Source organism: Fringilla coelebs, assembly GCF_963513975.1.
Source record: "Fringilla coelebs genome assembly, chromosome: 1".
NCBI lineage: Eukaryota > Metazoa > Chordata > Aves > Passeriformes > Fringillidae > Fringilla > Fringilla coelebs.
This window is the reverse complement of record NC_140028.1, coordinates 83,933,708-83,948,100: the sequence shown is the minus strand read 5'-3', so window position 1 is coordinate 83,948,100 and position 14,393 is coordinate 83,933,708. Positions and strand designations below refer to the sequence as shown.

Below are 14,393 nucleotides of genomic sequence, written 5' to 3'. Positions count from 1 at the left end.
TTCTGACAGAGCAGAAGCCTCTAATATGAAAGCAAGCAGAATCGTGTTACTTCTCATCAGCTTAAGGTGCAGCCCATGAAAAACTGTTTCCCATCAGAGCTACCATGCACATCTTTTTCCCCTACTAATTAGAATCACAAAATCCTTCCCTTCTACAGCTCTCTGTCTCTATTCATCACTGTAATACCAGGGGAATCAAACGCTTTGCCTTTAGGATACTTCCTTTAAGAGCTTTTTATAGTTTTACGTATGCCATCAGCGCTTTCTGCAACTACTCTGCTCTTTTTGTCGTCATCTTTGACTAGACCTTCATCATGCACTTGATGCTCACTTCTACTACTATGCTCAAACTGGCAGGTCTGCCCAGGGATTGAACTAGAATTTCCTGTACCTTTTTCGCAGCTTTTACACCTGCAAGGACAAAACATGGTATTAGTGCAAAGTACACTTAAAGCAGAGCAACTTCAGAAACATAGGTGAAAAAGGCCTACACAGATATTGCATTCAAATAACATTAAGCTATTTTGTTTAATGGTGTAAAATTAACTGGTTTAATATTCATGTTGAGAAATAAAAATGGCCTTTAAATTAATCATGACAGCAAAATGTTTCTCAGTTACTGAAAACCTCACCTGAGGTCTTCTAAACTTGACATTAGGCTATCAATCTAGCCTTTAAAGGAAAGGGAGAGCACTGAATTTCCCCTTTGTTCATACAGGCTCCCTAACCCTAACCTCTTTTTCCCTGAAAGGCTATATATTAAACCCAGCAAAGATAGAATTGCAGTGCACAATTTTATTAGGTCAATTGCCTGGGCAAATTTTAATTTTTATTATTATTATTTTTATTAATTTTTATTTTATGTAAACAATTTAATGTTGTCTTTTAAATTACTACATTTGCAGTAAGTTAATTGCCAGTTGGCAGATGGCCTAATCTATTTTGCTGATGTTATATGACATTGCAGTATATAAACATAACCATGGAAGAATTCTCCTCAGAGATAAAGAATAGCATAATATAATTCCTGTGTTCATAACATATTTCCCAAGCAAAAAACCACAGCACACTGCTAATACCATGTGTGGTGGATTGTTTGCCTCTCTTTTTTAAGAGTATAATTTCACTTAGATCAGAGGTATAAACATATTTTTCACTTTTTTATTGGGCTAAATTTTCACCAATATTTGTATTAATCAGCCACTTTGACTTGAAACTTGAACTACACATTTTTCTGAAGCAAGGGTCTCTTCAGAATGTGTAGTTTCAGTTTCAGACCTTACCTTCCCTCTGATACCTCTTCATCATAACTTTGTTCTGCCTCATCTTCCTTTTGGGAAAGAGCTGGTGATTCCTCAGCACCTTTTTCACTCTTATCAGCATTTTCCTTCTCTTCGCTCTCTTTCTCCTCTTGTTGTTCCTTAAGTGCATCTTCAGGCACCTGATGTTCCTTCTTCTCCTCAGCTGCTGGGGACTCACTCTCTGTCTCCTGCACAGTTAGTTTTTGACAAGCATCATCAACAGCATCTTCTTCCTGCTGCTTTTCTGTGAAGGATTCCTGAAAAGAGTTTCTCCTATATTCGTAATGGCTTTCTAAAGACAAACTTTCTTGTTTCTCCTCTGACTCTTCAGTATGAAACTTGGGAGGATCCACTTCAAGCAGAAGGGAACTTTCCCTCTTGGCATTTTCCTTGTTGAGCTTATCAACTTCTTCTTCCTGAGAGCAGGACTGACTCTGCTGGATGTCCCCATCTATAAGAGATTACAAAGTAATCTGTCAGTGGTTTTCTGATAGTCAGTAACAGTATTAAAGTAGGGCTGTGCACTTAGCATAACTTCTGTTGAATTTTGAGCTAGGTATTTGTTTTCCTCTCCCACTTTCAAGGTCAGTACAAGTGTCTCCTAAGCAAGAGAAGACTACTTATTTAAAACTGGGATTTCATGGGTCCCAAATGCTTTCTTTGAGATACAGCACTAAAAAATGTTTCTCTCACTCAAAGTTATTGTCAGCCAAGTCAAGTTTAATAAACTCCTCATGCAAAGCACCTCATTGAGCAGTTGGATACCTGGTGCTCACTCATGCTGATGAGCACACACATAACCCAAGCAACTTCACCGGAGTTGCTCAGGAAAGCCATGGCTATTTCTGTGTTATTTCTTAGGAACTGGAAGTTGATCAAAGAAAAAAATAGTCTAACCTGTTGAATCTGGTGGCTTCTTTTCTTTTGTTTCTGTTTCATTGAAATGTGACTTTTCTTTGATGACCTGTGAAGAAGGCAATTGACACATTAGTGAATTTATACAGTGTACTTTTCTATTGGTACTCATCAAATCGCAGCCTGATTTTATTTTTTTGATCAAATGCAAATACTCTGTGTTCTAACTCACACATTTCCTATAAATGATAGTCCTTACTTTAATCACTACAAACCGACTGAATTGATACCAGTGCAAAGCAAGAGAAATTGTCTTGGTTGTAATCAGCATCAATGTTGCCATACAAACAGCCTAGAAAAGGTTAGAACTGAACCTCAGAGACTAAACCAAAGAAGCATCCAGGAATCACCTGCTGCCCTGCCCTAGCTTTTGCTGTTAAAAAAACAGATTAAACCAAATCTTGGAAATTTAATATACTAGGAAAATGTTCAGTAACAATCTTACTGGCACTTATCAAAAAGTTCCTTGCTTTTCAATATTTGGTAATGCTTGCTAATCAATATTTGGTAATGACTTCTTTAATGGTGCAATGATTTATTGAGGGCTGACTGAGACAGTAACCAGGAATTGGAGCGTACAAGCCGTAACTTCAGCTTTGTGTCCTTCTTTTACTTACATTTTACAATGTTGCAGTGACATCTAGAGGTGCTTCACACCAATCCAGGTCCTCATAAAACCTCTGCAATTCCTGTTACCTTTATGGATATTACCTCCTATTTCTATGCCATGTGCTCCAAGTGTTTTTTCCTGGCCACTCCTAGACTTGCCAGAAGGTGACCACAGTTTACATGGTATCTGCTGTTGCTCTGTGCTCCTTTTTTCACCTTCTTCCTCTCACACTGCTATGAAACTGGCACTGGTATTACTAATATTAGATCCACATGGTGTGAAAAATGCTTTCTCCTCAAGATATTTTCCAGAGGGGCTACCAGCTAAAGCAGTGTTGTACATATCCCAACAAAACATACAAGTTCAGGCCCTCAATTTTGAGTGTCTTAATTTTGAATGTCATGTGATCAGTCCCACGGCCCTGGGCACCAGCCAGTCCTATTATTAAACATTTGTTCTGGTAGGTCCTCCACATTTTTTTATGCTTTATTTTTTTATTTTAATTTCATCAGGCTATATAGAAAATAGGCATGAAATCAAAGCAATGTATATCTGCTATAAACAGAGTTCAAGGGAGAGGAAATTCCACAAGAAGCCAAAAGAGTTGAGACAAACTGGATGTAACTGCATGGAGGGATTTCAAGAGGACTTGTTCAGAAAATCTTGATCCACAAAGGACAAGGAAAATGTAATATGAGCATAAGACCTGAGACTGACAATTCTTTTGGATGCAGTTTGTCCCAAGAAGTTGCAGGCCATAAAATGAGAAAGGCCACAATACAACAAGGTAAATACCTTTGAAATATAAATCGGAGCCTTGTTCTCACAGAACTTAAATATATGTAATGTTGCCAGATGGAGCACAGGGAATCAACCAGTGCTCTAAAAAGCACTAAAAAAAAAAAAAAAAATATATATATATATAGGGAAAAGCCACAGACTTATTTATTCTGTACTGTGTTGGCAATTAGTAATGGACTCGCATTCCTGTAAGTATGTCAGCCTCTCCGTACCGCTGAAAACATCAGCTCTGATCAAACACAGTCAGCTGAGCAAATAACCAGAGAAATGGCCTCCAAGCTCTTTGATGCATGAGGCCAGATTTCACTTCTGCATTCAGAATTAATTGCAGACACACAGCACTTCCAACTAAATATTGCTGTAGTTTGCAGGTGTGAAATACAGAAGCCAGCTTTTGAAAATCCATCTAGTGGAAGGAACACTGGACAGTGCTGAATACCTGAGACTGCCAGGGCATTACAGAAATTTCTACGGTGTTTATTCAAGCACCATTTCTGATCTCTGACATTTCAATAGCAGAAGGGGACTTCATACTAATTTAAATGAAAAAAATAATAACACAAATGAAATATTTACTGATATCTGTCAGAATCAATTTGCAATAAATATAGGGGCAAGAGTGCTCTAGAGTAAGAAATACAGTTATAAGGACTAGATATTGAAATAACTGTAAATACATGAGCAGTCTATACATGAACAACCCAGTTTTCTCCACATTTTGCTGTTTGTAGAAACACGTGACTTCAACTTGTCAAATCTTGACCTGGCAATAAAAACAAGACCTTTTGCCCGTTATTTCTTCCCTCTAAAGGGTGGGGGCTCACCAAGTTCTCAGGACTGCCAGAAGTCAAAGTACCCTTCCTGTCTCAGCCACAGGCAGTACAAAAACCTCCTTGTAGTTTGTCAGGGGCGTGCGTGACGTCCAGCCCCAGGCAGCTGAGCAGCTGCTCTGAGAGCCCACAATTCCCAAAAGCCATCACACTCTTTGAAAATCTCATCTGAAAGGTGTGGTGGCTTGTTAAAGACATCTATCCCACCTAATTACTCTTCATACCACCCCTCTTCCCTCAGTCTGTTAGAACTTTCTTAAGGATCTTTATAACTTAATTCCTAATAAGATTGTATTTATTTATGCATTATTCTTCACAAACTTATGCAACATGACTTTTTTCCAGTCTGTAATTTCTAAAATCACAGTAATCAATATTTCTTAGTAGAAAATGTTTTTCCTTTTCTCTAATGACTTGAATATGTAAAATCAGGTAAATGACACTACAGTAATTTTTCCAAGTCATACAAGCCAAAAGCTTCAAGACAAATTTGTGAAGTAAGCATTTTTTATGGGGGGGTGGGGAAATAAGCTTTTATTCCACAAAAGCTTAAACACCAAAGTTTGTGTTGTGACCCTGTAAAGTATACCACAGCAAAAATGTGTCTGTGTCTACAAAATTTTGTATTGTGTCTTCAAAAATATGTTTTCTAGACTGAAACATATTCTTTTATGGAGTATTGCCAGACCCTAAGTTAGAGAGACAGAATAAAAGCCCAGGTGATGATACAGAATAATGTGAGATAATCCAAAGGCTGAAATTTCAGTATAGACCAATAGGAAAAAAAAGGCATTTGGAAATTATTTAAATTGACTTTAGAAACCTGCAGAAATCAAGAAAAAGCAATAATATATATAAATATAATATATTCTAATTGAAATTTCAAATGCAGCAAGAAATTAATGTCTTTTATAGACATCTGACTCCTTTTTAATGAGCCCTACATGGTAAAATTCCTTCTTTATACTGCAGTAGTCCTACCTATGGAATGTTTTTTTAGCTAACTTTCAGATTTTTTTATTCACCTCATAAAACTCTTTGATTCTTTTTTTCCTACTGCAAAAATTCTTGTAATGAATGGCCCCATGAAGCAACCCCAACCATTCAGTTAGAGGTCCTCTATCACCCCACCACATTTCATTTTATACCAAGACATTATCCTTAGCTTCCATCTCCCAATATCAAGGCACAAACCTTTGCATGAGCCTAAACCACATTTTAACTGCATCACTTTCTCATATTCTTGCTAGTTTGCAGAGCTGTATTAAGGCAAGAAAACCTGGCTTGGTGTAAGACCTGATCACCATTCATTTATGAAAATTATTAAGTTTCTTGAGGTTTGCAATTAATGAGTTTCCCTAACAGCCAGAACTCAGCCATGGGTTTTGCCTCTGAGGGTGCTCCCAGTATCTCCTCACCAGCTCCCAGGAGAGTGCAGAACACAACACAGAGGCCTTGGGACAACCACATGTGTGGTGATGCCTCCTGTGCCATCCATCAAAGCTGGAATCCATCCCCACCTGCCCTTTCTTGTTCCTCTTCAATACCTTCCTCCCCCCAGCAGTGTAAAATATTCAGTGAGACTATTTTTGAAACAAACTTATAAATGCTAAAAACCACACACATGGGAATTCTGCTTTTATTGGCAGGTGGTGCATCTGCTTCCATGTCATTATTTTCTTGGGACACTATAACAACTGCTGGCACCTTCAGGCAAAGATTTTGAATGCATGATTTTTATAGAGCTCCTTGAACTAGATACAGAAATCATTCTTCTGTAAAATCCAAACTCAATCTACCAGCATCTTTAATCACACACAAAAAATAAGCTCTGAACCATGAGAATCATGATTCCCTCAATATGAAATACAAGAGAAGTTCTATGTGACCTGCTGCTTTGAAAATACACAGGTAATGAGGTAACAACCTCTGCATGAAAAAATCCCTCAGAACAACATCGTCCTAGGGAGGGAAGAAGCTGAAAATCAGTGAAGCCAAAGCATTGTCCATTCCCCACTAAAGTTTGCTGACTTCCCACCCACTGTGCTGGAGAAGCTGTGGCTATGCTGTTTCAAATGGATGTTTACTCCTGCCAGGCCATTCTTCCCAAAACAGGGGATCTTACACTGGGGAGTAGCAAAAGCTTTCATGCAAGCAGGCTCCCAACAGAGCCCATGGCCTCGGTGAAGATGCACCAGGTTGCACTAACAGTGACACATTGATTCTAAACATCTTCACTTTTGTCTTGAGGTCCAGTCACGGTCACTCAACAGGCCTAAGAAGGCCTTTGGAGGTAGATTGTTTAACTCCAGTTGACTGGTTTACTTTTAATGTCTCTGGAATGCATGGAGGCCTGTAACAATCACTGACCAATCTGAGGCTACCAAGGCACCCACTAGGACCAGAGCACTCAGCGTTACCAGGCTTTGACACACGTCCTTTCACTGCATTTCACTGCATTTGGGAAATCAAATCAACCAGTCACTGCTGGTTTTGAGTTTTTCATCTGAACAAATAAGGGGCAACATCAGGCAAGCACAAGCGCTGGAGAATTCAGCTGCTTTTCTTACCAACACATTGGACAGCCTCACATCTATCCCTTCTGTATACTGCTCAATTTCTCACCTGTGTGATGACTGAGAGGGTACATGTTGCCTCTTATGCACCTGTGCCATAACCCTAAAAGTTTTCCATGTGCTACTCTTCACATTTTTACCCGTACTATTAAATAGGACACCCTCCTAAGTGGGTTCCACTATTGTCACAGTGTGACACAGGAGGAAGAAAAATCCATCTTGAAAGCCAAATCACTGGCAGATCTTTTTAACTGTGGGGATAAACTACCCACTTGTCAAACTACTCAGACAATTTTTTTTTTATTACAGTAAGTAGCCTCACTGTAAAGAGTGCATTTCTCAATTTAATTAACCCAGCTGATCTAAGCAGGCAATGGTATGGATGGCAATCACCTTCAGATTTCATGAACTGCCCATCCTAAGCTTTTCTCCAAAATCACACAGTGGGGAGAGTTCCACCAAAAGGGTTATAAACTTAAGAAATCATCTCCTCCAGCTTTGATGACTCACTTTGAATTGGACTCCAGAAATGTAGGTTTCCTAAAAATTCATTTAAGAAGGGAGTTTGTGTTGTGGGGAAAGATCTGCTTGGGGCTTTTTTCATTTTCCCTTTATAGACAGACCATGGTTCTGTGGCACCTCACCATGCAGAACCCCACTATTGGATGTGGCGGGGCTCATTCCAGGCTCTGTTGGGCTGCTGCCCAGCCACTCGTCTCCACTCCTTCTCACTGCTGCATGTGTGTGCAAAACCCAGAGTGCTGCCAGGATGGCACCAAATTAGTTGTGTTTCAGAGCAGTCACCCTTGTAATTAAAACTCAGTGCGGTGCAGACCCCACATTTAGTTGCAATGGCACTCTCCTACCAGAGGAAATAGTAAAGCATGGTACCTCTACACCTTCTGATAGGGGCTGAGAGGAGTCATTACCAGAAAACTACTTAAATGTCTAGGATATCTGATAACAAAAGGTGAATTTTAGATGGTGCAGTGAATAAACAATGCCTCCCTGAGCAACCCCTCCTACCACTGTCTCACCTCTTTGGGGAACTTCGTGCTTTTCCAGGACTGCTCTCTGGTGAGCTGCCTTGCTTTGCTTCCCTGCACTTAGCAGTTATCTCTTTATCTTCATCATGTGGTCTCTCTAGTTTTGCAAAGGAATTGTAACGGATTCCCACAATGGTCACTCTAACACATAGACATCCATGTACTGCCCCAAAAGCTATCCAATGTGGCATGTGGTTATTTAGAAATTAGCTGTGTCTACTTTGATTTCACACATTTTCAGGGTTTAGAGACAACAAAATCCCAACAGTGTTCAGGAAGGGATCCTAAGCAGGGAACATTGTACAGCAGCAGCAAGTTCTGAGGGTAAATGGAAACAAAGTTAAACAGCATTATGAATTGAAAAGGCATGAAACAGCTCCTGTGGCTGTCAGCAAAGGAGAAAACAGGGCAAAACGAGATGAAAACATTGTCCTAAGAAAACATACCAGTTTTCTGACTGGTGCACAGTCAGAGAGAGAATTTTAACTCTGATATACTACAGCTCACTCAAAAGCTGAAATTCTTCTACCAAGAACATATTTAAGTAAAGGCATCAGTCCTGAGGGAAAGAAGAGCATTCCCAAGTATAATGGCACCTCTGGGCGCTGACCAGCTGCTTTGCCCAAGCAACAGACAACCCATCTGTTGAGATTCTGCAGAAATCTCTACCCTTGAAACCACCAGCCCAGCAGAAACTCTTTCAAAGAGAGGTAAAAAAAAAAAAAAAAAAGAAGAAAAAAAAGAAAAAAAAAGAAAAAGAAACATTTCCCACCTATTTGGCTGAAAGATGAAAAATACACAGAACATGACCATTTTAGAGAGAATTTAAATAATACATAAGGGACCTGTTAGCATTTGTAGGCAAAATGAAGGAATCAGAACAGTTATAGACTGAGGCTGAATGGATCTTAAAACACATGTGGCAAACAGCAGTTTCATTGTGGGCTCCTACTAAAGCAGCCAGTGACCTGCAATTGCAGTGTGATACCTTCACAGGAGGTACAGAAGGTTCAAGCAGAAAACACATCTCCCACCACTGGCATGTTTTTAATGTGGGAAACACCCCCAAACTGCTAAAAGTTGTTATTCCTACAGCAAAGCCTGTAGAAATGTCAGGAAATCAAAGCTACAGTCACCTGCAAGCAACTGCAGGAAGTTCAACACTACTTTACGATGGCAACAAAATGGACTTCCTGACTCTCCAGATGAGTATTTGCAGGTTAATAGTATAGAATCTCTAAAGTCTTTAATTTGGAGGAAATAAGTGAAGTATTATTTTACCCTCTTTCTTTATAATTTGAAGAAGTAGGACTGAAAATTGAGTTATAGACAGGAACATTTTGCAACAGGATTATCACAGACTACTTAAAAAGGTGAATTTGAGGAAAACCTCAAGGCTTTTAAAGACGCTTACTGTAGAACTGCTGATTTCCCTGAGCAGCAATAGTGACAAAATAACCTGTAACTACTTGTGACAAGTAATACACGCTACTCCTCTCAGCCATGTGGTGATAAGGTCATGCTGCCCTCAGTGGAAAATGGCTGGGAGACATTTGGCAGCATCGACAAAGCATGAAGTGTCTCCAAGCTACACCATATTACGGCTTCAACCCAAACCAGAAATAAACTAAGCTCCTGTATGAGGCAGTGGAGGTATTTCAGGATGGCAGTAAAAGGCAGGAAAGCAGAAATTTGCTTCAGAAGAGAGAAATCCCTACATTTTGCAAGAGCACAAAAAATATGCCTGTGGAGCCTGTGATTAGCAAACTGTTACAGCTGCTGCTGATGCTGGGAGAGAAATTACACACCCCAGCTGCTTATACCCCTTCTTTATCTCTCTCTCATTCCCCCTCTTCCTTCTCTGTTCTGCCTCTTTCACAGGTTTCTATATAACATGGTTCTGTAAAAAGAAGCAGTTAGGAAAAATTTGAATAACAGTAGTACATTAAGCAAAGTGCAGCACCTCTCCAGAGAAGCAAGGATAGAATGGCAGGTGAGCAGCATGTCAACACCACTCACGGCCTTATCCAGTTGTACCCATGGCCACCTACTGCACCACCTCCTAGTAATTCATTCATAAGTTATGGTTGGATTATTTTGCAGAACCAGGCTGGGGACAGACAAACATTTTGCAGACAGCTCAGCTGTTAGAACCAAGAGATGGCATCTACTCATAGCTGCAGTAGGGTGGATGACAAATAGGAACATCATCCAAAATATCTGACCATCTCCAGTAGTGCATAGAAGTGGGTTCTGTCCTTCTGAGCTAACTGCAGGGAATGGATTGCATTGTTCGTGGCTGTACAGAAACAGAATAGGGCCATGCATATCTAACGGGATTGAAGGGTTTGCTCAGTGTTGCCACAAAAATTACACCTATGATACAAGAGATGTTGCTCTTGCTGCCTGGCAGCTTGCACTTCTAGGGGGCCAGGACTGTTTAAAGCTATCATCATGAGGGACTAGAGATGGGAACAAGGATTCTGTTAAGAGAAGCAAGGACCAGTATCTGCACATTTGGGTAAAAGTGTTCATTTGCTATGTCACCAGATATTAGTGGTGCATTTCAGGTGTAAAACTCTGCAAGGGTGAAATACCCTATTTTTTTATTACTTTGCTTTTCTTTTAACTTTAATCACAACTATATAAAACATATAGATAAATATGTAGATCTAATTCAAATATGGAGGCATGAGCAACCAACTTTCCAGCGTCTAATGGACCAGTATTTTGACGAACTTGCTCAGAGATCCTGTTCCTTCCCTCTCACCCAGAGGAGAGTCTGTTTGGCCTAAATGCTGGTACATGTTGTCTCCTACTAAGCTGACAGCCAAGCTCAGCAGTCTCTGCTGAAGGGTATCATTCCATGTTCTGTTACTCCTAGTGCAGGGCTGACTTCAAGGCTGTTTTTACTTAAACCTAAGATGACTAAGTGTTTACCAAAGCCAGCTGTTGTTCACAGGATAGCTTGGTAATTTTATGATGGCCCTTTTCTAATAAATCAAACACAGAGAGAGGAGGTAATGACAAGCTAACATATGTATGCTATGTAATAAAACAAACAAAATATAAACAACATAATAATATCATCAGCATGATTCCAGACATGCTCATGCTGCCTTTCCTAAGCCCACATGCTAGGCAAGTTCCTACCAAGTCCACTCAACATCGCCAAGAGTCTGCCTAAACGAAAATGAATCAGTGAGGGAATTACAAATATAGCTGCTGTTGGGAAAAAGACAGAGACTCCACTTGCTCCTCTCTTTATTGGGTCCTTGTCAGTAGGCTACCTGTGTTTCCATCATGTTCAAGGCCCCTTGCCTCTACTTCCAGGTATTTTCTAGCCATAAACTCTTCATGGGGGGCATCTGCATCTCTGTCATCCTGTCTCCCCTCTGACCTGTCAGGAGCACAAGCTCCTCCTGTTCTGCTACACCCGTTGGTTACCACAAACTCACTAGCAAAGCCTGCAAGGTTCTCTCCTTTCTCCAATCCTGTGTTTCTACTGCAGAGAGCCTTGCGCCTGCTCTGGTCTCCAGGAGGTGCCAGTTCATTCACATGCCAGGGCTGATTCAGTTTACATTTATAAATAGTTTAGATGAGTATGTACTTTCACTGATACAAGTAGGTCTCTACCACAAACTGCAGTGACAGCAGGATTACAGAGATGACCTGTGGGTCTCACTCCAATGGGGCTTTTACAACAGATGTTCTCATTGATGTTTTGAAAAGTAAAATAAGCCCTTAACTCAGGTGCTCAAAATAAATAATCTTTTCTTATCAAAGTTACTGTATAAAACAAGAAAACTTCTCTCCTGTTGAAACTCCTTTTTTTAAACCAGTCCAGCTTGGTGTTCAAGAAGGGCCTTTAATGATGATTTTTGTTATCAGTCTTCTCTGGCAAGGAAGCTGTTTTTCTCTTCAGTTAACGATGCTCTGGAAACAAGGCTGTGCAATTTATATCCTTACATAGCGACAGATTGGTCAGTTCAGCTGACAGAGCTTTACAAGATGCTCCTGTGCTGCTACTCAGCACTCACTGATATTTTTATAGTTTCCTTTGAAGGCTCAAATGCTTCTTGTCTATCTATGAAGTGGGGTTGCCTTAGGGTAACCAAGCTGAAAAGCACATGGTTTGCTGACCAGGCCATTCTGAGTAATATTGCCTGCAGTGCTTCTTTTCTTCAAGGAATGCTGTTTCCAGTAACATCTTCACATGATGTTTTTCCTGCTCAAAAACTTTAGAAAAACAAACTCAAGAGCTAGTCTTTAAATGAATCAAAGAGTAAAGCCTGCATGTGACTTTTTGGGAGAAAAAAAATCAGGCAAAATAGAACAAAATATGAAAAGCAACCTTTTTTGTTCACTGTGGGTTGATTAAATACTTTGTCAGAAGAAATTTCTTAATTTTCTTCACCAAAAAAGAATTTTCAAACTACCTTACAAAAACTTATTAGAGTCAAGAGAGTCCTTCAAGAGATTTTTGGTATTTTTTAATCTGAACTTTAAAGAACATGATGAAACTCTCATTATGGTAACAGAGGCATTTTTTACCCAGGGAAGTTTACACAAGCCACAGCTCCAGTTACAGTAACCCTACCTCAGATCCCAGTTTAGAAGTCCCCTAGTCCTCACCAATGGAGAGAAATACCAGATAGGAAGAGCACACTTAAGATGTTCTTTGAAATAAAGGACAAACATATGTACATGCCCTGACCCAAGGAGGCTTTTTACCAGTTCCACTAATCTCTAGACCCTGGTGCTCATATCACGACTGCTGCAACTTGATTCCCCCAGATAATTATAAATTCAGAAAAGATCATTGTAAAATTCATGGCCAGGACCCAAGACTCCTGAAGTCTGTCAATCTTTTTTATGTTCTTAGTTGTTATGTTTTACAGCTGCAAAGGAAAAACTAGGAAAAAAAAATGAATGTCTGTATAACAAGTAGATTTTTCTATATTTTTTTCCACATAATTTGCTCAGCTTGTTCTTATACTTTTTGCTTTTAGAGCAGATGGGTTGTTCTTTCTTAAATGTCAACAAAACGAAAACGCTGAGCATGTAGCAGAACATATCCATGGTTTGCAATGATTTCTGCCAAGATGAAACACAAACCTGGGCTCACCTTTTCATTTTTCTTCTTGAGCAGATCACCAGCTGTTGTCTCCGAGAAAATGTGCATCCTAAAGGGATGTCCAGCTCCTGCCTTACAAACTTTACGTTTTTTAACATGATGCTTTACACTTGAGTTATGAATTATTAATGTTTTCACCTTTTCTACCAGAGGTCCTACAAGTTTCTGTAGTCCAGAAACACTTTGTTCAAGTCCATCTAGCCTTTTAACCTGCTGCTCAGCTTTCCTGTTTATATCAGAAAGAGATTTTTTCATTTTCAGGCAAAGTCTCCTCATTTCATTATTTCTCATTTTTTTGGTTCTTTCCATCCTTGATCCAGGTTCAGATGTTTCCGCCTTTACCGTCTCCATATCTTTTTCAATGCAACAGATTTCTTGGGAAAAACTGTTAAGCTTCTTGAGGACATTGTCTTGCAGAGTCAATAGTTTATCAATTTTCTCTTCAAGGGAGGCAAACTTCACATCCATGATGCTGAAACTTTCAGATGTGCTGACATCATTTCTCTCAACATGAAGAATTTGAGGAGGTTCCATTCCATTACCTGGCCCTTGGTTTTGCAAAGTGTTTGGATCGAATATTTTGGCCAAGTTGTTGACCATAGACGTAGAAGAGCTCTGCCTGCTGGATGTGGTCATTTTGCTGGCTTGGGTATGGGAAGGAAATGCTCTGATGATCAGCTGCTTGAGGACAATATCAGTTGCAAAGGCTTTCCATCCAGGCTGCTCAGATATACAGCCAAGTTTGGCAACTCCAACTCAACTAATTTATAAACTACTCTCATATATTTGACTAAAACAGAGAGAAGAGACACCCAAATTATTTAGCAGAAAAAAGTCTTTCATCCATTCTTTTCTTTACATATTTATCCATCTATTTCCAAATGAAGTGAATATAGAGATGCGTATCCTAAATGCACTCGGTTCAGTGACATCAGCCCTAGCAAGGACCAAACTATTTGCACTCCAATGGCATTTGACAGCAAAAAGGCTATGCGATACATGAGAAGTCATTAAGGGTAGTGAGACTTTGGCAGTGGAGTTGTTGCTTTTCAAAAGCCTAGTATGTAATGTGATCCCTGCTCTGAAGAGAATAAGGGTCCTTACAAGGAATTTAAATGTGGCTGCTTGAAATTGCTGTTTTAAGGTAAACTTTTCCAATGAAAATTTCTATTCCTTG

At 39.7% G+C, this 14,393-nt stretch overlaps 1 protein-coding gene across 1 annotated transcript in view; it reads right to left on the bottom strand.

Moving 5' to 3' along the window:
* MYLK4 (myosin light chain kinase family member 4) overlaps window positions 1-13,852 on the bottom strand; it is a gene marked incomplete at its 5' end in the record, with an annotated part of 32,930 nt that extends 19,078 nt beyond the window's left edge. Inside the window, 4 exons of the mRNA XM_084221969.1 lie at window positions 392-411; window positions 1,284-1,752; window positions 2,199-2,265; window positions 13,208-13,852. Of these exons, the coding sequence (XP_084078095.1) occupies window positions 392-411; window positions 1,284-1,752; window positions 2,199-2,265; window positions 13,208-13,852 (1,201 nt within the window). The remainder of the gene's footprint in view (window positions 1-391; window positions 412-1,283; window positions 1,753-2,198; window positions 2,266-13,207) is intronic.
* Window positions 13,853-14,393: the final 541 nt, after the last annotated feature.